Source organism: Lepus europaeus, chromosome 1 (assembly GCF_033115175.1).
Source record: "Lepus europaeus isolate LE1 chromosome 1, mLepTim1.pri, whole genome shotgun sequence".
In the NCBI taxonomy this organism is placed as follows: Eukaryota; Metazoa; Chordata; class Mammalia; order Lagomorpha; family Leporidae; genus Lepus; species Lepus europaeus.
This window is the reverse complement of record NC_084827.1, coordinates 89,694,765-89,720,512: the sequence shown is the minus strand read 5'-3', so window position 1 is coordinate 89,720,512 and position 25,748 is coordinate 89,694,765. Positions and strand designations below refer to the sequence as shown.

At 38.6% G+C, this 25,748-nt stretch overlaps 1 protein-coding gene across 6 annotated transcripts in view; it reads left to right on the top strand.

The window, feature by feature from the left end:
• The window catches only part of ORC4 (origin recognition complex subunit 4), a 77,159-nt gene that overhangs the window by 22,510 nt on the left and 28,901 nt on the right, over positions 1 to 25,748 (top strand). For all 6 annotated transcript variants that reach the window (XM_062186472.1, XM_062186481.1, XM_062186455.1 and 3 more), the window contains 5 exons: positions 3,078 to 3,151; positions 6,713 to 6,789; positions 7,365 to 7,455; positions 22,977 to 23,052; positions 24,455 to 24,540. In XM_062186472.1, coding sequence (XP_062042456.1) covers positions 3,095 to 3,151; positions 6,713 to 6,789; positions 7,365 to 7,455; positions 22,977 to 23,052; positions 24,455 to 24,540 — 387 coding nt within the window. In that variant the 5' untranslated portion in view covers positions 3,078 to 3,094. The remainder of the gene's footprint in view (positions 1 to 3,077; positions 3,152 to 6,712; positions 6,790 to 7,364; positions 7,456 to 22,976; positions 23,053 to 24,454; positions 24,541 to 25,748) is intronic.

Here is a 25,748-nt window from a genome sequence, read left to right as displayed (position 1 = left end):
TTTCATTCATGTCACTGTGTTCTTCAGCTCCAGAATAATAGTTAACTTTTGGTTTCTGTTATTATTAAAGTTCTCATTTTGCTCATGCATTATTTTCCTAATCTGAGTTTTCAGTGTTTTCTGTTACTTCAGTGAGCTTCTATAAGATAATTATTTTGATTTCTTTTTCAGACAGTTTGTAGATCTCCATTTCCTTGGGGTCAGCTTCTTGAGCTTTATTTAATTTTCTTTTGTTAGGCCATATTTACCTGATTCTGTGTTATCCTTATAGCCTTACATTGTCATTCTGTGCATTTGAAGGCGCACTCTTGTCTTTACAGACTGGTTCCCTATGAGATTCCTGTATCTTGGTCCAGTGGAGTTGGAACTGAGTCATGTGACTGCTGCTGTCTCCTGGATATTGGACCTATTATCCAGGATTGTAGCGGGTGTGAATTCTGTTTGGCCCCTATGGGTGGACTGGACTGTCTCCAGAACCTTGGTCCATATGGGTAGCACTGGGATAAAGGTGTGCAGAAAAATATGACTTATTTTAAGTCCCTGATAGGACTTCTGCTGGATCATTAGGCAGGCAATACTGCCAAGTTCATGGTGAGTGGGACTGGAAGTAGGTTGCAGTGCTGCTTCAGATCGACAGCCAAGACCAAAGTTTTTAAGCCTACTTCTGGGATCATGAACATGTGTGTTTCCCAGTAGGTCCTTGAGTGGGCAGACCTACTCTGAAGTCTGACTGAGAGAGGCTAGAACAGCTTTACTGGGCAGTTTCATGGTCTACTGTAGGACACAGGTTGTCTGCCTCCAAGGGCACAGATGGGCCTCCCTTCCCCTGGGATGTGAGTAGGCAGACCTGCTCTCCATCCACAGCTGAGAAGAAATGGGAATGAGATTCAGTGTTGTTTTAGGATCTAATGTGGGATTGAAGTTGGCAGGCCTGCCACATGGACACAGAAGGGCGTGTCTCCTGTCTAGTTTGTGCCTATGTAGTATTGCTCTGAGGACTGTCGAAGAAGGGCGAGGTCCAGGATTCATAGCTGGTTGACCATTTGCCAGGGATTGAGGTTGGCAAGCCTGTTTTTAGTGGCACAGACAAGTAACTCTCCCAAGAGTTCTTTGTACAGGCATGATTGCTTTTGTCCCAAAGCCAAGAGTGGCAGTGACCGAGGTTCAGGAAAGTTGGGATCTATGTGGGACTCAGTTTGGAAAACCTGTCCCATGGACTCAGACAGGTATGTCTTTTGGATTTTGAGGGGAGCAAAACTGATCTCGACCACAATGAGAGGGCTAGAGCTAAGTTTTGAGAGTTGATGTTTCTAGTCTGTAAGGCAAGTGTGAAAAATGGGGGGTGGGGAGTGGGAGTGGGGTGCTGTCTTATGATGCAGTAATGTGTTTGATACTGTTACCTAAACTATGAGGCTAGGAGTCAAAATCATAATGGACTGTGGCTGAGTCCTTGGAGACAGGTCCATAGTCATCAAGTCTGTTTCCTGAGCGAGGGGTCTGCCCTCTCAAAACTATCTTTGTAGGCCTTGACTCCATCAGGATTTTATAAAGTGCTCCCCCAATTGGAAGGTTCTCACAAAGGTACTTTTATCTGCACAGCTACAAAATTGTTGCTCTGTGGGGATACAAGCAAGGATGAGGCTCTTTATTCCCTCTTGGTGCTGTCATGGTCACCTTGTAGTATTGTTGGTCATTGGTGATTTGATGGTAGGCCAGCATGTCTTGAATTTTATGAGTTCTGAAGATCAGAAGTTCTGAAATGGTTTTCACTGAGCTAAAATCAGAGTATCAGCAGATCTATGTTCCTTCTGGAGACTCCAGGAGAGAGCAGAATGCATTATTTTAAAAAGTATATGCTTGGTTTATTTCAAGTTTTGGCTCTTCCACTTACATACTGTTTGGTTTTGGTCAGGTTACTTAACCTTTCTGTGTCTTGTAATATTAAATGGGGTTATAATATTATTTATTCTGTATGGTTATTTTGAGGTTTAAATTAGCAGAGCATTTATAATAATTCTTAGTTCCTAAGTAAACATAGTTTATGCTATTATTTCCTGATTGTTAAAGTACTCCTACTCATAGTCATTGCTAAGAAAATTAGTTCTTATAGCAATGGGATTTATCTGTGAGTATGTTGCCCTCTAGAAGTTTACAAAATTTATAATATGGTTCATTAGTATTGCTTCTCATTCCACATATCAGTTCATTGTCAACTTTGTCTTGAGATTTATGCTAAAATGTTTGAAATACGAAAATGTACTAAATTTGGCGTCACAAACAGAATTTTTTTTTTTTTTTTTTTTGACAGGCAGAGTGGATAGTGAGAGAGAGAGACACAGAGAAAGGTCTTCGTTTTTTGCCGTTGGTTCACCCTCCAGTGGCCGCCGCGGCCGGCACATTGCGCTGATCCGAAGCCAGGAGCCAGATGTTTCTCCTGGTTTCCAATGCGGGCTCAGGGCCCAAGCACTTGGGCCATCCTCCACTGCCTTCCTGGGCCATAGCAGAGAGCTGGCCTGGAAGAAGGGCGACCGGGATAGAATCCGGCACCCCAACCGGGACTAGAACCCGGTGTGCCGGTGCCACAAGGCAGAGGATTAGCCTGTTGAGCCACGGCGCCAGCCTTAAACAGAATTTTGTTCACTGTAATTTAATTATGGAAAAAGAAATATAGACACTCATGGCTGTTTACAGAGAATCATTTAATCTCATCTGTAATAACTGTATGGTTGTTGAGTGGAGCAAGGAAGGGAAGAGATGATCTTGTGGATTGGGTAGGTGAGAGCAATATTCTATATATAGGAATTATAGGTTGAAAAAAAAAAGGAAGGAAATAGGAATAGTAGATTTAAGAGAAAGGTAGGAGTAGTTGTAAATACTGTATAAAATTTGGTATGGCGATGTCAAATTAAGCCTGTAGTCACACAAACAGGACCCAATGAGCATTTTTAATGTTTGATAACTGTAAGCATTTTTCACACTTAAAATTATATTTATTTTAACTGTAGAATAGGAAACTTAAATAATTTCACTAAGCCAATAGTGTATATTATATTCATGCTAAATTTTCTTCTTTTAAGGATTTGAATTTGTTGAAATGAGCAATCGTAAATCAAAGAATAACAACTTAATGCATGCAGAATGCCTTTCACAGGTTAGTATGTATTTTTATTAATCTGAAGGTCTGTTACTATACAAAAGTGACCAGAAAACTAGTCGTCATCTTAAGTTGAATTTGTCCCTTAGCAGCTAGTAAGATTCACATTCTCTTCTTAAGGAGATACCTGTGCAGGAACCTAACAACAATCATCTGGAAGCAAATCTTTCTAAACTATTAGTTAAAATTAATTTCCGCATCTACAAATTTTGTTGTTCTTGACCCCTTTCTGCCAATGAATATTGTTAGTTTATTATTAACACTACTATTTAATTTCATCTTTTATAAGTCTTTGGCTAGTTGGAACACTAATTTTTACTCTTGTTTTCCTAAAAGAGACTTAATTTCAATTTAGTTAAATGTTATCTTCAGAGTATAACTATTGGACTTCTTTTGTTAAATTTATTTCTAAGAAATTAAAAATAAAAAATTTTATTTCTAGGTGTTTTATTCCTTGTAATACAATTGTAAATGGGATTGTTTTATTAATTTCCTTTTTGATAGTTCAGTGCTAGTGTATAGAAATACCATTGATTTCTGTTTCTTCATGTTGTATCTGGTAACTTTGCTAAAATGACTTAATAAACAGCTCTACTAATTTTTTAATTTGTTCTACTAAGTTATGTTGCTTTTTTGTTTTTTCAAAGGAAAGGATTGAGATTTGTCTTTTTATTTCTAGTCTAGATAGAGGAACACACATGATTAATAAAGTCCTTGTGTGTATGTACATGTGCACTCATTTAAATGTTATACGGGTATTAGCTATTATGTATACAGTTTCTGAATTGTTACAAATAATTGTCTTATTTAATCATCAAAGATTTTATTACCATTTTGTAGGTAAAGAAGTTGAAAATTAGGACTTTACCTTCTTAAATTCATATTACTGTCTCTTCTGGCACCAATCTCTTTGTTCTGTCTTCTTATTTGTAGTGCTAAATATGAATTGTTTTATTCCCAGTGAATTAGGTCTTTTTTGCTTAAGGTCTGCTACATTGTAAAGCAAACTAAGATTCATCTCAGGTACATGAAAGAAAAATCAAATAATTGTGGAACCTCTTATTTTAGTAAATGTAGTCAAATTTGAGATGGTTCCCCAAAGTTTTTGTCCCTTCCTAAAGGAAGGAACACTGTATTTGCAGCAGATCCAGAAAAGTAATGACTTTAATGGTCCCTTTTCCAAAACACTGCTAGATTGTGTGACATAATTCTTTACAAATAAGTCTAAGTACCTGATTGCATGGTGAATTCAAACTACAAGTGTACTTCAAAAAAGTTAGTGGAAAATGCGTGGGAGACCTAGATGAAGCTCCTTTCTCCTGGCTTCAGACTGGCACAGCCCTGGCCATTGTGGCCTTCCTAGGAGTGAACCAACAGATGGAAGATTCCTGATTATCCCTCCCTCTGTAACTCTGACTTTCAAATAAATAAATCTTTGAAAAAGATTTTGATGAAAAAGTTCTGACATCCACAGATAGGTTTTTCATAATACACATTTCCATGAGTTTTTTGAAGTTTCTTTATATACACAGATTTCAAAATTTTTTGCACCACAATAAATTTATTTTTTAATTTTTAAACATTTATTTGAAAGAAAGGACATCAGAGAGAATGTGGCAAGGAAAGAGATGGTGGTGGGTGGAGAGGGGAGAGAGAGAGATCTTCCATCTGTGATTTCACTCCCCAAATGGTTAACAACTGCCAGGGCTGTGCTAGGGTGAATCCAAGATCCAGGAACTCCATGTGGGTGGCAAGGGCCTAAGTACTTGAGCTATCATCTGCTGCTTCCCAAGCACTTAGCAGGAATCTGCATCAGAAGTAGAGCAGCTGGAATTGACCTGGCACTCTGATATGGGATGTCAGCTCATAAGCAGCAGCTTAACCTGCTATGCCACAACACTAGCCTCTACACTTATCTTTTGATTCTAATTTTTCATAAACTTTTTGATGTGCCCTTTATATCACCTTAAAATAATTTTTTAAAGATTGTATTTATTTATTTGAGAGATAGAGTTACAGACAGTGAGAGGAAGAGACAGAACGAAAGGTCTTCCTTCCATGGTTTACTCCAGAGCTGTGTCAATCTGAAGCCAGGAGCCAGGAGTTTCTTCCTGGTCTCCCACGCAGGTGCAGGGGCCCAAGGACTTGGGCCATCTTCTACTGCTTTCCCAGGCCATGGCAGAGAGCTGGACTGGAGGAGGAGCAGACTCGAATTGGCGCCCATATGGGATGCTGGCACTGCAGGCAGAGGATTGACCTACTGAGCCACAGTGCTGGCCCCAAAATAAAATTTTTTTTTTGACAGGCAGAGTTAGACAGTGAGAGAGAGAAAGGTCTTCCTTTTTCCGTTGGTTCACCCCCTAAGTAGCCGCTATGGCTGGCGCGCTACGCCAATCCAAAGCCAGGAGCCAGGTGCTTCCTCCTGGTCTCCTATGCGGGTGCAGGGCCCAAGCACTTGGGCCATCCTCCACTGCACTTCTGGGCCACAGCAGAGAGCTAGACTGGAAGAGGAGCAACCAGGACAGACTCTGATGCCCCAACTGGGACTAGAACCTGGGGTGCTGGCGCCGCGGGCAGAGGATTAGCTGCAGCGCAGGCCAATAATTTTTCTTAATTCATTTCAATAATTCCATACTCCATAGCCTAGGTAAATGTGGCTTCTGGCATGCTTGCTTAAATACCAGACTACTACATTTTTGCAGTTTGTTTCTTGAATTTTACTTTCTTGTGAATTTTTTATCTATTTGAGAGTTAAGGAAAGAGTGCACACTCGCTCTAATCCCCTGGTTTACTTGTAGATGCCCACAGGGAGATTGAAGCCAGTAGCTAGGATCTCAGACCAGGTCTCCCATGTGGATGGCAGGATCCCAATTATATCACACATCAGTACTGCCTCTCAGGGTGCACATCAGCAGGAAGTTTGAATCAGGAACCAGAGCTGGGAATCTATTCCAGGCAGTCTGGTGTGGGACATCCTAAATTTGGCATTTCTTTCAAGTTATTTACAGTGTCTATTAAAGCATGGTTTAGCATTTCTTTCCAATTATTTGCAATATCTATTAGGTATGGATCATGCCATTTTAATATACTGTGCTCTGAGCCCAACAAGTTCTTAATAACTGTATGAACTATAAAGTGTATTTGTTTTCTTCAACAGTTTGTAGTGTTTGAAGCCAATTTAGATGTGATGTTCTGTAGAGATTATGTAGTTCATGAGCATTTTTAGATTGAAATGCATTATAGATATTCTCCTGTCTTTGTTACTTGGTTGTGATGTTATACATTCATTTGCATGCATTAAAACAGTCCTCAAATTGCTTATTTAATTCACCTTCTTTTTGAAATAGTAACAACTGAATTTTCATCCTTTATCTGGGCTTTGAGTTAGATTAAGAGTGCAATTTATAGGTCATGAAAATGGTGCCAGAATTCTTAAGGACAAGTTTTTAAGGAGGGTTCAATTGGCTCATTAATACCTGATTCTGAAAGCTATAAATGTATTTTCCCTTTCATTTTTGATTACAAGTCTAATACTTATATTTATTCTATTTTCATCAGGTACAAAGAATTTTACGTGCAAGATTTTGTCACCAGAATCCACATAGTAACCTATTTGGAGTGCAAGTACAGTACAAGTAAGTCTGTCTAATTCATTATCTCTATAAATCTACTTATAAATGTCCTTCCGGTTTTGCAAAATAAAATATGTACACAAATTTGATCTTAAATGTGACTAATAAATACTTTCATAGAATCATAATACTTTGCTTTATAGATAAACTGAATATTATTACATATGAGTAGGTAAAGATATTCTCCTGACAAGAAGGTCTTTTAACTCTCAATCTTAGTATGTTTCTGTTGTCTGCTCAGAAAATTCTGATCTTCTTGCCCTGAATCCTTGGCAGCCAGCTAGAAAATAATGGCTGTAGTGTTAGTGGGAAAGGGGATATAAATGCAAAGGTATAAGTGCCAAGTTGTCCTTTACCATCATAAAATTCAAATATATTAAACTTTCTAGGTTTTCTCTTGAGGTTTCCAGAGAATCAGTATATTCCTGTTTATGACTATTTGGAACCTAAGTCAAGTACCCTAAGGGAAAAAAAGAAAAAGGAATTTGTGTATATTAATATTCAGTTCTTAAAAAGTACTACCTAGCCAATTATTCCAGCTTTATTTTTTAAGTTTCTTCCTGTTTATGTCATTTTAGACATTTGATTGAGCTGCTAAAAAGAACTGCTATCCATGGAGAAAGTAACTCTGTACTTATTATTGGACCTCGAGGATCAGGAAAGACAATGGTAAAACTTGTTAATTTCTAGCATTTCTTTGCTTTGGTGGGCATATGATGATTCTTATTTTACATAGTATGAAAATGTGTTTCACTTCATTGTTTTGTTTTTTTCCTTTTTTTCTTTAATCATAGAAGGTAAGCAAAAACCTTATATTTTCAAGATTTATTTATCTATTTGAAAGGCAGAGTTAGAGAGGCAGAGAGAAAGAGACCAAGCTAGTGAGCTTGCATCTGCTGGGTTACTCCCCAAATGGCCGCAATGGCCAGGGCTGGGCCAGACTGAAACCAAGAGCCAGGAGCTTCATCCAAGTTTCCCACTTGGGTGGCAGGAGCCCAAGCACTTGGGCCATCTTCTACTGCTTTCCCAAGCCATTAGCAGGGAGCTGGATTGGAAGTGGAGCAGCTAGGACTCAAACTAGTACCCATATGGGATGTTGGCGTTATAGACAGGAGCTTTTCATGCTGGCCCCACAGTGCTGGCCCCCAAGGTGAGCATACCTTTTTTTTTTTAAACCATATTTCCTCCTCCTGACAAATTATCAATTATGTTTGTTCCATCATAGTTTTTGTCCTTCAAAAATTAGAGATTGTAAAGATTTATTTATCTGTCTGAAAGGCAGAGTGACAGATCTTCCTTCTGCTGAGTCACTCCCCAGATGCCTGCTACTGTCTGTGCTAGGACAGGCCACAGCTAGAATCTACTGCTTCCAAGATGCCTTAGCAGGAAGCTGGATTGGAAGTGTGGAGTAGCTAGAACTTCAACCAGGCACTCTAATATGGGATGCAGGCATCTTTAGTGGAGCCTTAACCTACTCTACTACAACATTTGCCCCTTATCCTCTTTTTATAAGTCTAAGAACTATCATGCCATACATTTTTTCTTTTGACTGTTTATTGTTTAAGTCTAACATTTAGCAATTTTCTCATACATACACTCAAATCTTTTTCTTTCTTTCTTTCTTTTTTTAAAGATCTACTTATTTATTTGAGAGTTAGAGTTAAAAAGAGAGATCGATCTTCCATCTGCTGGCTCACACCCCAAATGGCCACAACAGTCAGAGCTGAACTGATCCGAAGCCAGGAGTTTCTTCCAAGTCCTCGACATGGGCCATCTTCCCCTGCTTCCCCAAGGCCATTAACAGAGATCTGGGTCAGAATTGGAGCAGCTAGGACTCAAACTAGTGCCCCTATAGGATGCCAGTGCTGCAGGCGGAGGCTTAACCTACTATGTCATAGCACCAGCTCCAATACACTCATATCTTACACTCAGAATTCTTTTCTACTTTCCCTCATTTTGTGTTTGTTTAAATTTATTTATTTATTTATTTATTTATTTATTTGAAAGGCAGAGTTACCGAGAAGAGAGAGTCTTCCCGCCACTGGTTCGCTCCGCAAATGGTCACAGTGGCCAAGACTGGGCCATGCCAAAGCCAGGAACCAGGGATTCCCTATGGGTCTCCCACATGGTTGGCAGGAGCCTGAGTACTTGAGCCATCTTCCCCTGCTTTCCTGGACATATTCACTGGGAGCTGGATCAGGAGTAGAGCAACCAGGACTTGAACTGGCTTCCCTATAAGATGATGTTGTTGCACGCAGCAGCTTAACATGCTATGTCACAGTGCTGGCCCCTCTGTTTTCCTTCTTTATCACATTTGCTTAGTTACCTCAAATATTTCCCCTCATTCTCTCTTCTCACATGCTTTATTCAATATAGGAAACAATTAATTGGATCTTGACACTTGAAAGGATTATTATATAATTGGAAATGGGTAGACTATATGAAATATTCTATGCAGTAAATTTAGATTTCTAATAGACTTTTTAAATATTGTTAATAAGAGTGAAATTACATGTTTTTATTCTTTAAGCAATATATGTTGATTTCTTATATATAACATGAGGAAATTAGAATTTTACTGATATTTCCCATTTCTAGTAATGTTTAATATATAAATTTGGAATTTAGATCTAGATAAAAATTTTTAAAATTTCAAAAATTTTCTAGTTTATCATAATTACATTTAAGGTAATTTTTTGGTTTGATTTCTCATATCCTCTCTCTAATCACAGTATTTTTTTATTCCCTTTTTTTTTTTAAGATTTATTTATTTATTTGAAAGAGTTAGAGAGGGGGAGAGAGAGAAGAATAAAGATCTTCCACTCACTGATTCACTCCCCAGATGGCCACAACAGCCAGGGCTGGCTCAGGCCATAGCCAGGAGCCGGGGGCTTCATCTGTATCTCCCACATGGCTAGTAGTGGCCCATACACTTGGACCATATTCTGCTGCTTTACCAAGGCAATTAGCAGGGAGCTGGATTGGAAGAACAGCCAGAGCTCAAACTGGTACCCATATGGGATGCTGGTATTGCAGGTCACAGCTTTACCCAGTGTCCCACAATGCTGGCCCCTTTTGGCTTTTTATTAAGGTTTTCCTTTGTTTTGTCCTCAGTGCTATTTAGGAACAGGTCTTTATGCTTTTGACCTATTGAAATATTTTAAATACATAAAAATTATTTTTACATAACTTACAAGTCTGGACATTGAATTCTTGTGTCAGTTTTCTTTCCTTGGGACTATATAGATTTTACTCAACTCATGTTTTGTCGGGAAACTCCAAGGAGAGGTTTCATTTTTTTCTTTATAAATTATCTGTTTGAGTAGACAGTATATTACACAGTCATCATACCCTCACATTTTAGTTACTTGATACAACAGAAGTTTAGAGCTGCTCTTATTCTATGCTCAGCGTGGATCAACAAAGGGCATTCTTCTTTGTAGTTACTCAAGTTGAGGTTACCTCAGTGTGTTCTTCACAAGTGCTCCTTTGGAATGAAGTGGCAAATCATGCAAATGCTGTTAAAAGGTTTTACCCAGAAGTGATCAGGTTGTTTTTTTGTTTGTTTTTTGTGATGGTCTGCTTTTTTTTGCCAATACCCTGGACAGTCACGCAGTACTAACTGCTCTGAACTCAGTCCTGGGCCACGAGGCTGCACACTTCCTTGCAAGTGGTCCTGTGCAGGCAAATCTACTTTTTTTTTTTTTATTGTGTGTGTGTGTGTTTTTTTTTTTTTTTTTTTTTGACAGGCAGAGTAGACAGTGAGAGAGAGAGAGAGAGAGAGAAAGGTCTTCCTTTTGCCATTGGTTCACCCTCCAATGGCTGCCGCGGTAGGCGCGCTGCGGCCGGCGCACCACACTGATCCGATGGCAGGAGCCAGGTGCTTCTCCTGGTCTCCCATGGGGTGCAGGGCCCAAGCACTTGGGCCATCCTCCACTGCACTCCCTGGCCACAGCAGAGAGCTGGCCTGGAAGAGGGGCAACCGGGACAGGATCGGTGCCCCGACCGGGACTAGAACCCAGTGTGTGCTGGCGCCGCAAGGCAGAGGATTAGCCTAGTGAGCCGTGGCGCCGGCTTTTTTCTTTTTTAAAGACTTATTTTTTTACTTCAAAATCAGAGTTATACAGAGAGAGGAGAAGCAGAGAGAAAAAGAGAGAGGTCTTCCATCCGCTGGTTCACTCCCCAATTGGCCACAATGGCTGGAGCTGCAACGATCTGAAGCCAGAAGATAGGAACAATTTCCGGGCCTCCCACATGGGTGCAAGGGCCTAAGGACTTGGGCCATCTTCTACTGCTTTCCCAGATCATAGCAGAGAGCTGGATCGGAAGTGGAGCAGTTGGGACTTGAACTGGCGCCCATATAGGATGCCCGTGCTTCAGGCCAGGGCATTAACTCACTGTGCCACAGCGCCAACCCCCAGAAGTGATCATTATTTATCTCTTCACTATTCAATGGCCGGAGTAAGTCACATGTTCACTTCTAACTTAAAGAAAGTAAAGTACCTAGAAGGGAGGTCAACCATAAAATATTTGGTAAATGTTAGTAAGGACTGCCAAAACTAACTTGTTATAGATTTGTATGTGATTTTTCCCTTTCTGGATGCTTCTAGAATTTATTTTAGAAATGTGAAAATTTCAAGCACCATGTCTAACAGTTAATGATTAAAAAAATACTGATATTCTGGAAACCTTTTTAGTATGAATTCAGGCTTTAGTAAATGATAGCTTTTTCCCCCAATTTTCATTATTAACTTTGGAATACACATTATCATATTAACAGTTAGAGAACATTTTTAGGTAATAGTTTCTTTAATTCTTCAATAAACTCCATAGTGATACTTTTGTAATAGTGGATGGAAAAATGAGATTAGAAAGTTAGTACATTCAACATGTTCAGTAGTCAACTCTACAACTTTAAACAAGTTGGCTTTACAACAAAGTAGGTTAATCTGTGTGATTTGCACATCAGTGTGTGTTGAGCCTAAACATACAACTGCAGCAGCTAGTAGCTAAATTTATTCAAACTTACTCCCTAGAAGTTTGTTGCCACAGACACGGGAAAAGTTGGGAAAAAAATCTAGTAAACATTAATAGAAGTGGTAAAAATGTTCAAATAGGCTGGCGCCGAGGCTCAATAGGCTAATCCTTCGCCTGCGGCGCTGGCACACCGGGTTCTAGTCCCAAGTCCTTGGGCCCTGCACCTGCATGGGAGACCAGGAGAAGCACCTGGCTCCTGCCTTCGGATCAGCGCGGTGCGCCGCCCGCAGCGGCCATTGGGGGGTGAACCAACGGAAAAAGGAACACCTTCCTCTCTGTCTCTCTCTCTCACTGTCCACTCTGTCTGTCAAAAATAAATTTTAAAAAAGTTCAAGTAAATACAGATGAAGGAAATATCACGGCCGGCGCTATGGCTCAATAGGCTAATCCTCCACCTTGCGGTGCCGGCACACCGGGTTCTAGTCCCCGGGGCACCGAATTCTGTCCCGGTTGCCCCTCTTCCAGGCCAGCTCTCTGCTATGGCCCGGGAAGGCAGTGGAGGATGGCCCGGGTCCTTGGGCCCTGCACCCCATGGGAGACCAGGAGAAGCACCTGGCTCCTGCCTTCAAATCAGCGCAGTGCGCCGGCCGCGGCGGCCATTGGAGGGTGAACCAATGGCAAAGGAAGACCTTTCTCTCTGTCTCTCTCTCACTGTCCACTCTGCCTGTCAAAAAAAAAAGAAAAAAAAGAAAATAAAAGAAATATCACTTCATTAGTAAATTGGCTAGATAGAAATATTTTTTAACAGAAGAGTTGAACCAGTAGTCTAAAGAGTTCCCACATAACTCAACCCCCAACAGATGTGCACAGAGTTCCCACTGTTACTAACATCTTGCCTTAGAGTTGTTATAATTAAGAAACCAATATTAATAAATTTTTATAAACTGAAGTTTGAAGTTTAAGATGAAGTTAATTAACTACATCAGTTCTATAGGGTTGACAAAATGGGTAATAACATGTGTATATACACCATCACAATATCTTTGAAAATAGTTTTCCTGCCTTAAAAATCCCTTGAACTTTAACCATTCATTCTTCTACTTCAGCCCTCGACAACCACTGACCTTTTTACTGTCTCCATAGTTCTGCTTTTTCCAGAATGTTACACAATTGGAATCTTATATGTAGCCTTTCATATTGGCTTCTTCCACTTAGCACTTGAATTTATAGTTCTTATACATCCTTTTGTGTCTTTTTAGCTCATTTGTTTCTTTCTTTCTTTCTTTCTTTTTATTTATTTGAAAGTCAGAGTTAAACCGAGAGAGAAGGAGAGGCAGAGAGAGAGAGAGAGAGGGGTCTTACATCTACTGGTTCACTCCCCAGTTGACTGCAGCGGCTGGAGCTGCACCTATCAGGAGCCAGGAGCTTCCTCCGGGTCTTCCAAGGACTTGGGCCATCTTCTGCTTTCCCAGGCCATAGCAGAGAGCTGGATCAGAAGTGGAGCTTCCAGGACTGGAACCAGTGCCCATATGGGATGCCGGCACTGTAGGCAGCAGCCTTACCTGCTATCCCAACAGCACCGGCCCCAGCTCATTTCTTTTAATCACTGAACAGTATTATGTTGTGTTTGCATATACCATGGTTTATTTATACAGTCACGTTTGGAAGGACATCTTTCAAAAAAATTACTTATTTGAAAGGCAGAATTAGACTGAGAGAGAAAGAATGAGAGATCTTCCATCCCCTGGTTCACATCTCAAATGGCTGCAACAGCCAGGGCTAGCTTGAGTGACAACCAGAGCCAAAATCTTCATCTTTGTGCAGGAGTCAAGTATTTTGGCCACCTTTTGCTACTTTCCCAGATTTATTAACAGAGAGCTGGATGGGAAGTAGAGCATCCAGGACAAGAACCAGGGGCCCTCATGGGATGCTCGCATTGCAGACAGTGGCTTAACCCCCTACTACACAACACTGGACCCTGAAGGATATCTTGGTAGCTTCCAGTTTGGCAGTTATGAATGCAGCTACTACATGTGCATTCATGTTTTTGTGTGAATAAAGTTTCTTACTCAGTTGGATAAAATACTTTGGAACATGATTTCTGAGCCGTATAAGGCTGTTTGGCTTTGGACAAAGCTACTAAACTGTCTCCTAATGTAACGTCCAACTTTTGGTACCGCAATGAATGATATTTCTTATTGCTCCACATCCTTACCTGCATTTGGTATTGTCATTATTTTTAATTTTAGTCATTCTAGTAGGTATGAACTGGTATCTCCTGATATTTATTTGCTCTTCTCTAAGAGCGTCTTTTCATGTTTATTTTTCATCGGTGTGTCTCTGAGATGTTTGCCTTCATAACATTTTTTAATTTGGTTATTTTCTTTTTGGTAGGTTTTAAGAGTTCTTTGTGTATTTTTGGTTTTCAGTTGTGTTTAAAAATATTTCCTCCCTGTATATGACTGGTCTTTTTATTCTGTTAACAGTATCTTTGGCAGAGGGGAAGTTTATAGCCTTACTACGTCCAGTGAGTCAATTTATTCTTTCATGGATAATGATTTGGTGTTTTTTTCTAAAACCTCATGACCAAACTTAAGGTCACCTAGTTTTTTTTATGTGGTCTTCTAGAAGTTTCATAATTTTGCCTTTTATATTTAAGTCTGATTCATTTTAAATTAATTTTTATGAAATGCTTAAAGATTATATCTAGATTCTTTTTTTTTTTTTTTTTTTTTTTTTTTTTTGCTTTTGGAATATACAACTGGGAAAAAGACTCTTTTCTCAACTAAATGGCTTTTACTTCTTTGTCAAAATCAGCTGGCTATATTTGTGAGGATTTATTTTTCTGTTTGCCAATATCAGATTGTCTTGATGTATTGTAATTAATGACTTGAAGTCAGGTACTGTCAGTTTTCTGACTTTGTTCTTTCCTTTTGTTATTTGGCTATTCTGGGCACTTTGTATTTGCATACTACATTTAGAATCAATTTATCAATATCCAGAAGATATTAAGAATCCTTATATTGAATTACTGGGATTTTCGGAAGAGTTGACATCTTAACTGTATTGAGTCTTCCCATTCATGAATGTCTTTCCCTTTATATAGGTATTTCATCAGAATACTTTTTGTAGTGATTTTCTTATACCTAAGTACTTACATTTGTGAATCATGCTGTGTTTTTAGTTTTATTTTCCAAGGATCTGTGCCAGTATATAGGCTTTTGTATATTACCTTGTTTCTCACAACTTTGCTACAGTTCCTTGTCAGTTGCAGGAAGTTATTTGGTTCATTTTTGGGGATTTTCTAAGTAGGCAGTCATGTTATCTGTAAACAAATGCAGTTTTACTTCTTCATCCCATACCTGTATACTTTTCAGTTTCTTTTCCTTGTCTTACTGCATTAGTTATTTTTAGGCTATGTGTAAGAGTTGATCATAAAATTAACTGATATTCAAGGGATAGGTATTGTTGTACAGTGGGTTTAGCTGCCACTTGGTAAGCCTGCATCCATATCAGAGTGCTGGTTCAAGTCCTTCATCATCTACTTCTGATCTTGTTTCCTGCTAATTTATTTTGGTTTTCCTGCTAATATATAGTGGTTTAATTCTGGGCTCCTGGTTCCAGCATGGCCTACCCTTGGCTGTTCCAGGCATTTGGAAAGTGGACCAACAGATAGAAGATATCTGTCTTGGTTTGTTTATGCTTTCCTCACTTTCAAATAAATAAAAATATATAAACATTTAAAATTAACTGATATTCTGTATATGCCCTGTTAATATGAACTTAAGCCTTTCTTCAGTAAATAATAGTTTATTTTGAATATTTGCTTTCATTTCATCTTGTCCTTTTTTAGCATTAGAAAGTATCCAGTTACTAAACCTTTGTTTTCTTTTTCTCTGTGCCTATATTCCTTTGTCCTATCCCTCAACATTCTACCATATGACCAATGTGATTTCCTTCACTGACAGTTCTATTTTTTATTGCTGCTGTATTTTTCTTAAAAACAACCAAAAAAAGAGATTTATTTCTTTATTTGAAAGTCTAATGTGATATTGCCTTTTAGTTTTCAAACAGCTCTTCCTTCTTGTCTAGTTCCTTGTCATGCATTTTATTAGTCTGTTTTTTGTTTATCTAAGTCTGCCTTAAATAAGCCAAAACATTTATTTCATAAATACACATTTTAATAGTGGTTAATCTTTTTCATTAGTTTGGTGTTCTTTCTTTCATCTCTTTTTTAAGCTTCTGTGTTTTTTATTATGTATATTAAAGTTTAAAAGAAATATCATTAAAAAGTTACAGTATTTATCAGTTAATAAAATTGATAGATTATTCTTGGCCAGGCTGAATTTAGTTGTTTTTATTTCTTAAATCAGAGCCCCATTCTGGTACACTGAAGCCATTCACCTAGTATGTCTTCAGTAGATCTGGAAGAATTCCCTATCTAGTGTTCCATTTTGTTACAGCTCAGTTTATTTCTGCTGTACTTTAATATTGAGAGATTGAAAAGATGAAGAGGAGTCTTTGACTTGTTCCACTTTTATATTTTCTTATTTAGGCAACATTACACTTAGATATAAAAAAGATTGAATAAATTGTGAGATATAGATTATTCTTAGACAAGAACTCACCACAACATAATTATAGATATTCAAATTTTTTTAGAGATTTACTTATTTATTTGAAAGTCAGAGTTACACAGCGAGAGGAAGAGACAAAGAGAAACAATTCTTCCATCTGCTGGTTCATATCGCAACAGCCAAGGCTGGGCCATGCCAAAGCCAGGAGCCAGGAGCTTCTTCCAGGTCTCCCACGAGGGTCCAGCCGTCCAAGCACTTGGGCCATCTTCCACTGCTTTCCCAGGCACGTAGTAGAGCTGGATTGGAAGTGGAGCTGCCAGAATGCAAACTATATGTTCAAATTTAAAAATGAGAACATAGTACACTTAAAACACTATTGTGGGAGCCAGCATTGTGCCTGGTGTGTTTAGCCGCCCTTATGAACACCCGTTCAAGTATTAGCTGTTTCATTTCCAATTCAGCTCCCTGCTAATATACCTGGGAAGGCAGCAGAAGATGGCCCAAGTGGTGGTGCCCCTACCACTCATGTGGGAGACCCAGATGGAATTCCAGGCTCTTACTTCGGCCTGGCACAGCTCTGACTGCTGGGTCCATTTAGGGCGTAAACAACTGGATGGAAGATCCCTTTGTCTCTCATTATATGCCCTCTCCCCTGCCCATAATGCAGCCTTTGAAATAAATAAATAAATAGATTGGTAAATCTTTAAAAAAAAAAAAAAAAAAGATAAAACTATCTTTGACCAAACTATCTGAAACACAAAAAATTCTAAACCTATAATTAATTCAAAAACATAATAGTGTGGTTTGTTCTATTCTGAAATTTCATTTAAAAAATAGCTGATTCTAAATACAAGGTTAAGCCCCAGAATGTACTCTTCTTCTTTTTTTTTTAATTTTTTAACTTTTATTTAGTAAATATAAATTTCCAAAACAGTTTATGGATTACAATGACTCCCCCCCCATAATTTCCCTCCCACTCACACCCCTCCCATCTCCAGCTCCCTCTCCCATTCCATTCACATCAAGATTCATTTTCAATTATCTTTATATACAGAAGATCGATTTAGCATATATTAAGTAAAGATTTCATCAGTTTGCACCCACACAGAACATAAAGTGTAAAATACTGTTTGAGTACTAGTTATAGCATTAATTCACATTGGACAACACATTAAGGACAGAGATCCTACATGAGGAGTAAGTGCACTGTGACTCCTGTTGTTGACATAACAAATTGAAACTCTTGTCTAAGGCGTCAGTAATCTCCCTAGGCTCTAGTCATGAGTTGCCAAAGCTATGAAAGCCTTTTGAGTTTGCTGACTCCGATCTTATTTAGACAAGATCATAGTCAAAGTGGAAGTTCTCTCCTCCCTTCTTTGATGGCCCGTTCTTTCTACTGGGATCTCACTCGCAGAGATCTTTCATTTAGGGTTGGTTTTTTTTTTGTGTGTGTGTGTGTGTGTGTGTTTTGTTTTGTTTTTTTGCCAGAGTGTCTTGCCTTTCCATGCCTAAAATACTCTCATGGGCTCTTCAGCCAGATCCAAATGCCTTAAGGGCTGATTCTGAGGCCAGAGTACTGTTTAGGACATCTGCCATTCTACGAGTCTGCTGTGTATCCTGCTTCCCATGTTGGCTAGTTCTCTCCCTTTTTGATTCTATCAGTTAGTATTCGCAGCCACTAGTCTTGTTTGTGTGATCCCTTTGACTCTTAGACCTATCATTATGATCAATTGCAAACAGTAATTGATCACTTGCACTAGTGAGATGGCATTGGTACATGCCACCTTGATGGGATTATATTGGAATCCCCTGGTGCATTTCTAACTCCACCATTTGGGGCAAGTCAGCTGAGCATGTCCCAAATTGTACATCTCCTCCCTCTCTTATTCCCACTCTTATATTTAACAGAGATCACTTTTCAGTTAAAATTTAAACACCTAAGAATAATTGCGTGTTAATTACAGAGTTCAACCAATAGTATTAAGTAGAACAACAACAACAAAAAATACTAAAAGGGATAAAGTATAAAATTGTACATCAACAGTCAGGACAAGGGCTGATCAAATAACTGTTTCTCATAGTGTCCATTTTACTTCAACAGCTTTCCTTTTTGGTGCTTGGTTAGTTGTCACCGATCAGGGAAAACATATAATATTTGTTCCTTTGGGACTTGCTTAATTCACTCAGCATGAGGTTTTCCAGATTCCTCCATTTTGTTGCAAATGACCATGTTTCATTGTTTTTGACTGCTGTATAGAGTACATATCCCATAATTTCTTTATCCAGTCTACTGTTGATGGGCATTTGGGTTGATTCCAGGTCTTAGCTATTGTGAATTGAACTGCAATAAACATTAAGGTGCAGACAGCTTTCTTGTTTGCCAATTTAATTTCCTTTGGGTAAATTCCAAGGAGTGGGATAGCTGGGTTGTATGGTAGAGTTATATTCAGGTTTCTGAGGAATCTCCAGACTGACTTCCATAATGGCTTTACCAGTTTGCATTCCCACCAACAGTGGGTTAGTGTCCCTTTTTCCCCACATCCTCTCCAGCATCTGCTGTTGGTAGATTTCTGAATGTGAGCCATTCTCACTGGGGCGAGGTGAAACCTCATTGTGGTTTTGATTTGCATTTCCCTGATTGCTAGTGATCCTGAACATTTTTTCATGTGTCTGTTGGCCATTTGGATTTCCTCTTTTGAAAAATGTCTATTGAGGTCCTTGGCCCATCTCTTAAATGGGTTGTTTGTTTTTATGTTGTGGAGTTTCTTGATCTCTTTGTAGATTCTGGTTATCAACCCTTTATCTGTTGCATAGTTTGCAAATATTTTTTCCAACTCTGTTGGTTGCCTCTTCACTTTCCTGACTGTTTGTTTTGCAGTACAGAAACTTCTCTATTTGATGCAATCCCAAATTAACATTAGCCACAATAATCACAATAGCCACACAAACAGTCAAATACCTTGGAATAAACTTAACCAGGGACCTTAAAGATCTCTACGAGGAGAATTACAAAACCTTAAAGAAATAGAAGAGGATACCAAAAAATGGAAAAATCTTCCATGCTCATGGATTGGAAGAATCAATATCATCAAAATGTCCATTCCGCCAAAACAATTTATAGATTCAGTGCAATACCAATCAAAATACCAAAGACATTCTTCTCAGATCTGGAAAAAATGATGCTGAAATTCATATGGAGACACAGGAAACCTCGAATAGCTAAAGCAATCTTGTACAACAAAACCAAACCAAGAGGCATCACAATACCAGATTTCAGGACATACCACAGGGCAGTTGTAATCAAAACAGCATGGTACTGGTACAGAAACAAATGCATAGACCAGTGGAACAGAATAGAAACACCAGAAATCAATCCAAACATCTACAGCTAACTTACATTTGATCAAGGATCCAAAACCAATCCCTGGAGTAAGGACAGTCTATTCAACAAATGGTGCTGGGAAAATTGGATTTCCATGTGCAGAAGCATGAAGAAAGACCCCTACCTTTCACCTTACACAAAAATCCACTCAACATGAATTAAAGACTTAAATCTATGACCTGACACCATCAAATTATTAGAGAATATTGGAGAAACCCTGCAAGATATAGGTACTGGCAAAGACTTCTTGGAAAAGACCCTGGAAGCACAGGCAGTCAAAGTCAATATTAACATTTGGGATTGCATCAAACAGAATGTACTCTTCTACATAGACTTTGCTTGCAGACAAACTTCCTCGATGGTTAAACAGGTTATTTCTTCCAGTTGCATATTGGTGAATCTTCCGTTTACTGCAATACTTTTTGGTGATCCTGTAAAATCCCTGGATGCTGACAAATTTAAGAGAGTTGTCCTGGTATGTTTATAAAATTAATTTTTAGCTGCATAAGATAAAGAAACCGAATTGGTTATTTTGGTCAGTGTACTATTAATAGCCAGAAAAAAATTTTAATGTAAAATGTAGTTTAAAATTTTTGAAAAGATGACAGATCTTAGAAAAAATAGCTTAAATGGTATGGTTGATTACCTAGCTAATTATGCCACAAATTTTAGCAGTATCCAGGTTGAAGCTAAAATAATTATTTGAAGATGCACAATTAATTTATCATTTCAAGCCATACACACCCACTGTAAAACATTAGTGAGCAGATTCAAGCAGAACATAGTAAGCTGGTGTTTAGAATAAGGTACGTGGATGGGGCCGGTGCCGTGGCGCGCTAGGTTAATCCTCTGCCTGCGTGGCGCCGGGATCCCCTATGGGTGCCAGTTTTAGTCCCGGATGCTCCTCTTCCAGTCCAGCACTCTGCGGTGGCCCGGGAAGGCAGTGGAGGATGGCCCAAGTGCTTGGGCCCCTGCTGCCGCATGGGAGACCAGGAAGAAGCACCTGGCTCTGGATTGGCGCAACGCTGGCCCTAGCGGCCATTTGGGGGGTGAACCGACAGAAGGAAGACCTTTCTCTTTGATTCTCCCTCTCACTGTCTATAACTCTACCTGTCAAATAAATAAATAAAATCTTTAAAAAAAAGAATAAGGTACGTGGAGAGAATGCTATAATCCTATCTAAGTCTGTGTATACATGTTCTTGCTATACATATACATGTATATAAGATGGGGTTATTATTAATGTATTCTTCGTTCATTATGCAAAGAATTTAGAATGTTTTTCAGGAATTCATCAAAACATAAATTGATACATGAATTAAAATCAGAGCCAAAGAAAATTAATTACAAGTGTTTTTCAAAAAGTTTGTGGAAAATGGAATTGAAAGATAAAAGAGTGCAAAAAATTTTTGAAATCCTTGCAGGTGGGAGGGAAGTTATGGGAGGGGGAAGCCATTGTAATCCATAAGCTGTACACTGGAAATTTATATTCATTAAATAAAAGTTAAAATAAAAAAAAAGATAATTGAAAATGAAAAAAAAAAAATCCTGGCAGGTGTTTGATAACACGTATTTCCTGTGTTTTTTAAAGAGCCCTCATGTAAGTAAAAGAGATGAGGGAAGAATCACTGTGGATTGCTAAGAAAAACATGCTCAAAAGAATATTTTGTGGAACCAAGTTTGTATCGTGTTAGGGATATGGGAATACTCTTGTGATAGAGACTGACCTGATCCAAAGGCAGGGAAGTACCACTTTTGTTTCAGACAATTCTTCAGTGTCACTTCTTAGTTCTACTAGTAGTCAAGTGTCATACTAGTGGAATGACAGTTTATATCCTGAGATTGCCCCCTTTCTTAAGGACCTAATCTACCTGTGATCCAGGTAGGATTCCCTGGTATGTGAATAAACCAGACAGAGCTGGCATATTTAATATTCTCTTGTGCAATCTAAGATAATGTTGATACTTGCTTTTTTCCTTGTGCACAAATACAGTAGAGTAACAAATAAAAGTAGCATATTGTGAATTTTGTTTATGAAAGTTCACTCATTGTCACACTGTGTTGAATGACCCTTTTGTTTTCATTAAATTTTAATGATCCCATCTAATTTTTTTTTCAGTTTATAGTCTCTTTCCAGGACCATTTATTTTTTGATAGTTCCTTCCTCTTCTAATATTGGAAATAGTACTTTATAATGACTTTTCCTTTAAAAAAAGATTTCAACTTTTCTTAATTCTGTTTTCAATTTTTTAAAAATTTATGCAATAATGATATGAAGAGATATGATATTGTAATGCAAGAATGATAGTGTCACAAATCAAAGAATGTCAAGTGGTGTAGAAATACGTTTAATTATGAGAATGTGAATCTGTAAACTGTTTAAGGTGATACTATGCTCTGAGTATAACTATTTTAGTAGTCATTATTATAGGGAGTAGACTTCATAGCATTATTATAATTGGGAGTAGACTTTATAATCATTTAGTGTTGTTCTGATATACATTATTAAATAACTTTTAACTGATTTTAATGATGTTTGATAGAGCAGATGTTAAAGAGATAAATAATGTACTAAGTCATCAAATTCATGAGGGACTACAATTTAGAGTCTTGTGCAAAGAAATATATCTTAGGGGCCAGTGTTGTGGTATAACAGGCTACCACCTGCAGCACTGGCATCAATTTGAATCCCAGCTGCTACATCTCCAGTCTAGCTCCCTGCTAATGGGACTGGAAAAGCAGCTGAGGAAGGTGCAAGTGCTTGGGTCTCTGCTCCCACGTGGGAGACCTGGAAGAAGCTCTTGGCTTTGACGTGGCCGAGTCCTGGCCATTGGAGTCATTTGGAGAGTAATCAACAGATGAAAAATCCCTCTCTGTCTCTCTCCCTCTCCCTCTCCCCCTCGCCCCCTATATCCCTGTCTCCTTCCTTCCCTCCCCCTCTCTGTCTCTCTAACTCTGTCTTTGAATAAGTAAAATCAATTCTAAAATAAAAAGAAATATATCTTAAAACTTGAGGCATATTTGTAGGCTTATTAGATATTTAGATAGATGGTTTAGTGAGTGTGATTAACAGTCCTGGCTCTGATATCTTAAGAAGAAAAAGATATAAAAAAATGTAAAAAATTAGAAGATCTTATTTGTTTATTGAAAGAAACAATTTGTTTATGTTCTGTTCTCATTTATAGTTTAAAAAAATTTTATTTTCATCTTTTACATATTATTAAATATTCAATAAACTTTTCATATTTGTTTAGTTAATAAATCATGCTTTGAAAGAACTCATGGAAATAGGAGAAGCAAGTGAAAATATATTACAAGTTCACCTAAATGGTAAGTATATTATCATTTTCCATTGGAAATGGTATTAACCACATGGGGTTCTTACATTATTAATCTAAACCCACTTGTATGTTTTACATCTGTAGTGATAATTAGGTTATTTTTGACAGGCAGAGTTAGTGAGAGAGAGAGACAGAGAGAAAGGTCTTCCTTTCTGTTGGTTCACCCCCCAAATGGCTGCCTCGGCCAGTGCGCTGCACCGATCCGAAGCCAGGAGCCAGGTACTTCCTCCTGGTCTCCCATGCGGGTGCAGGGCCCAAGGACTTGGGCCATCCTTCACTGCCTTCCCGGGCCATAGCAGAGAGCTGGACTGGAAGAGGGGCAACCGAGACAGAACCCGGCACCCCAACTGGGACTAGAACCCAGGGTACTGGCGCTGCAGGCGGAGGATTAGCCAAATGAGCCTCGGTGCCGGCTGATAATTAGATTTTAAAACTTAGATCCATGATAGCAACTTTTAGCATATGGTAAACAATAATTTTAGAAATTAAAATCATAATAGTGCTAGACATGTGGTCTAGTGGTTAAGACACTGTTTAAAACATCCACATCTCATATTAGAGTATGTAAATTCGACTCCAGCTTCTGATTCTAGCTTCCTGCTAGGAAGAGGTGGTGGCTCAGATAGCTGGATTCCTACCACCTACTTAGGAGAACTGGCTTAAGTTCCAGGTTCCTGGCTTCTGTCCATCTCATCCTCAGCCTCAGCCTTTGCTGGCATTTGAGTTCATAAACTGAACCAGTGGATGGCAGTGCACTGCCTTGTCTGTGTGTCTCATTCCTTTAATCTCTTTCTACCTCAAATAAATTACAAACTAACAATAAAAGAGGCACATAAGAATTGTAGTTTTGTCTTAATAATACTATCTCCAAGGAAGATTGTTTTTTGTCTCTACGAGATATGTCATTATTGTTAAGTTTTGAAAAGGAAGTACTGTAAATGGGTTTGACTCTTCATTCCACTTAAATTTTTTTTTAATTAATTAATTTATTTGAAAGAGTTACAGAGAGAGAAGAGGCAGAGAGAGAGAGGTCTTCCATCCGATGGTTTACTCCCCAGTTGGCCGGCAACAGCCTTGGCTGCAGCGATCCGAAGCCAGGAGCTTCTTTCGGGTCTCCCATGAGGGTGCAGGGGTCCAAGGACTTGGGCCATCCTCCACTGCTTTCCCAGGCCATAGCAGAGAGCTGGATAGGAAGTGGAGCAGCCGGGTCTCGAACTGACACCCATATGGGATGCCGGCGCTTCAGGACAGGTTGTTAACCTACTGTGCCACAGCGCCGGCCCCTCCACTTAAATTTTAAAATAGTGGAAAATAGGCTTGACTATAAAGTGATCTGTGTCAAATGCATATTTCATTTAAATTAAATACTTTTAAAATGGACTTTATTTTAGGACTCTTGCAGATCAATGATAAAATTGCTCTAAAGGAAATCACAAGGCAGTTAAATCTGGAAAATGCAGTTGGAGATAAAGTTTTTGTAAGTATCTGCAGTTATTTTATTAAACTTCAAAGTAAAGTCTCTATAACATATATATTTTATATTTCTGGACATTTAGATTAGGAGTTCTAGGATTATAAACCAAAATTTGCCAAATTTTCATAATAATATATAATGTATTAGGATACTTGCATTTGGGTGTTTTTGGAGTAAGATTATACTAGCCATAAAATAGCTGAAAAGTCAAGGTTTAGATCAGATACTCTTTAAGTTTGCTTATTTATGTATAAACTAAATACTCTGATTCTCCATTCTATGCTCTAGTACACTTGGGTAGCAGAGCATAGTGAAAAATGTGCTAAATTTGAAGCTACAATAAGTGATTTTAGATTTTTTTGTCTTACTACCAGTTGACTTCCTAGTGATCCTGGATTAATGAATGTCTCCTAATTTAAGATTCTTTATGTTTTAAATGGGCATTATTTTATATGTATTTCACAGGACTATTGTAAAGAATACAGGAAACAATAAACATTTAAGTTTTTATTTTATTTTATTTTTTTTAACAGGCAGAGTGGATAGTAGAGAGAGAGACAGAGAGAAAGGTCTTCCTTTGCCATTGGTTCACCCTCCAATGGCCGCCGCGGCAGGCGCACTGCGCTGATGCGAAGCCAGGAGCCAGGTACTTCTCCTGGTCTCCCATGCAGGTGCAGGGCCCAAGCACTTGGGCCATCCTCCACTGCCTTCCCGGGCCATAGCAGAGAGCTGGCCTAGAAGGGGGGCAACCGGGATAGAATCCGGCGCCCTAACCGGGACTGGAATCCGGTGTGCCGGTGCCGCAAGGCGGAGGATTAGCCTGTTAAGCCACAGTGCCGGCCAAGTTTTTTTTTTTTTTTTTTTTTTTAAAGTACTTTGAGTAGTAATGTGCTATAAATCTGTTCTCTCTTACTATCATGTTTTCATAAATTTATCCCTACCTTACTGTAACAGCTTGAATTCTCAGGAAAGTGAACATCAGTAAAGAAACTGTTTTAAATGTTTTATAACTTTCATTAAACTTTTTACCTATTGCCTAATTTATGAGATCTAAAAAAGCATGATTAATGTACCTGCCCTGATTTTCACAATGAAATTACCTGTCCTCATACTAGTTAGTGCAATTGAAGTAGGTTACATACATTCCAAGTTCATTTTCTGGTCACTGGTAATTACGTAGTGCTGCCATTATAACTTTGTGACCTTATGCT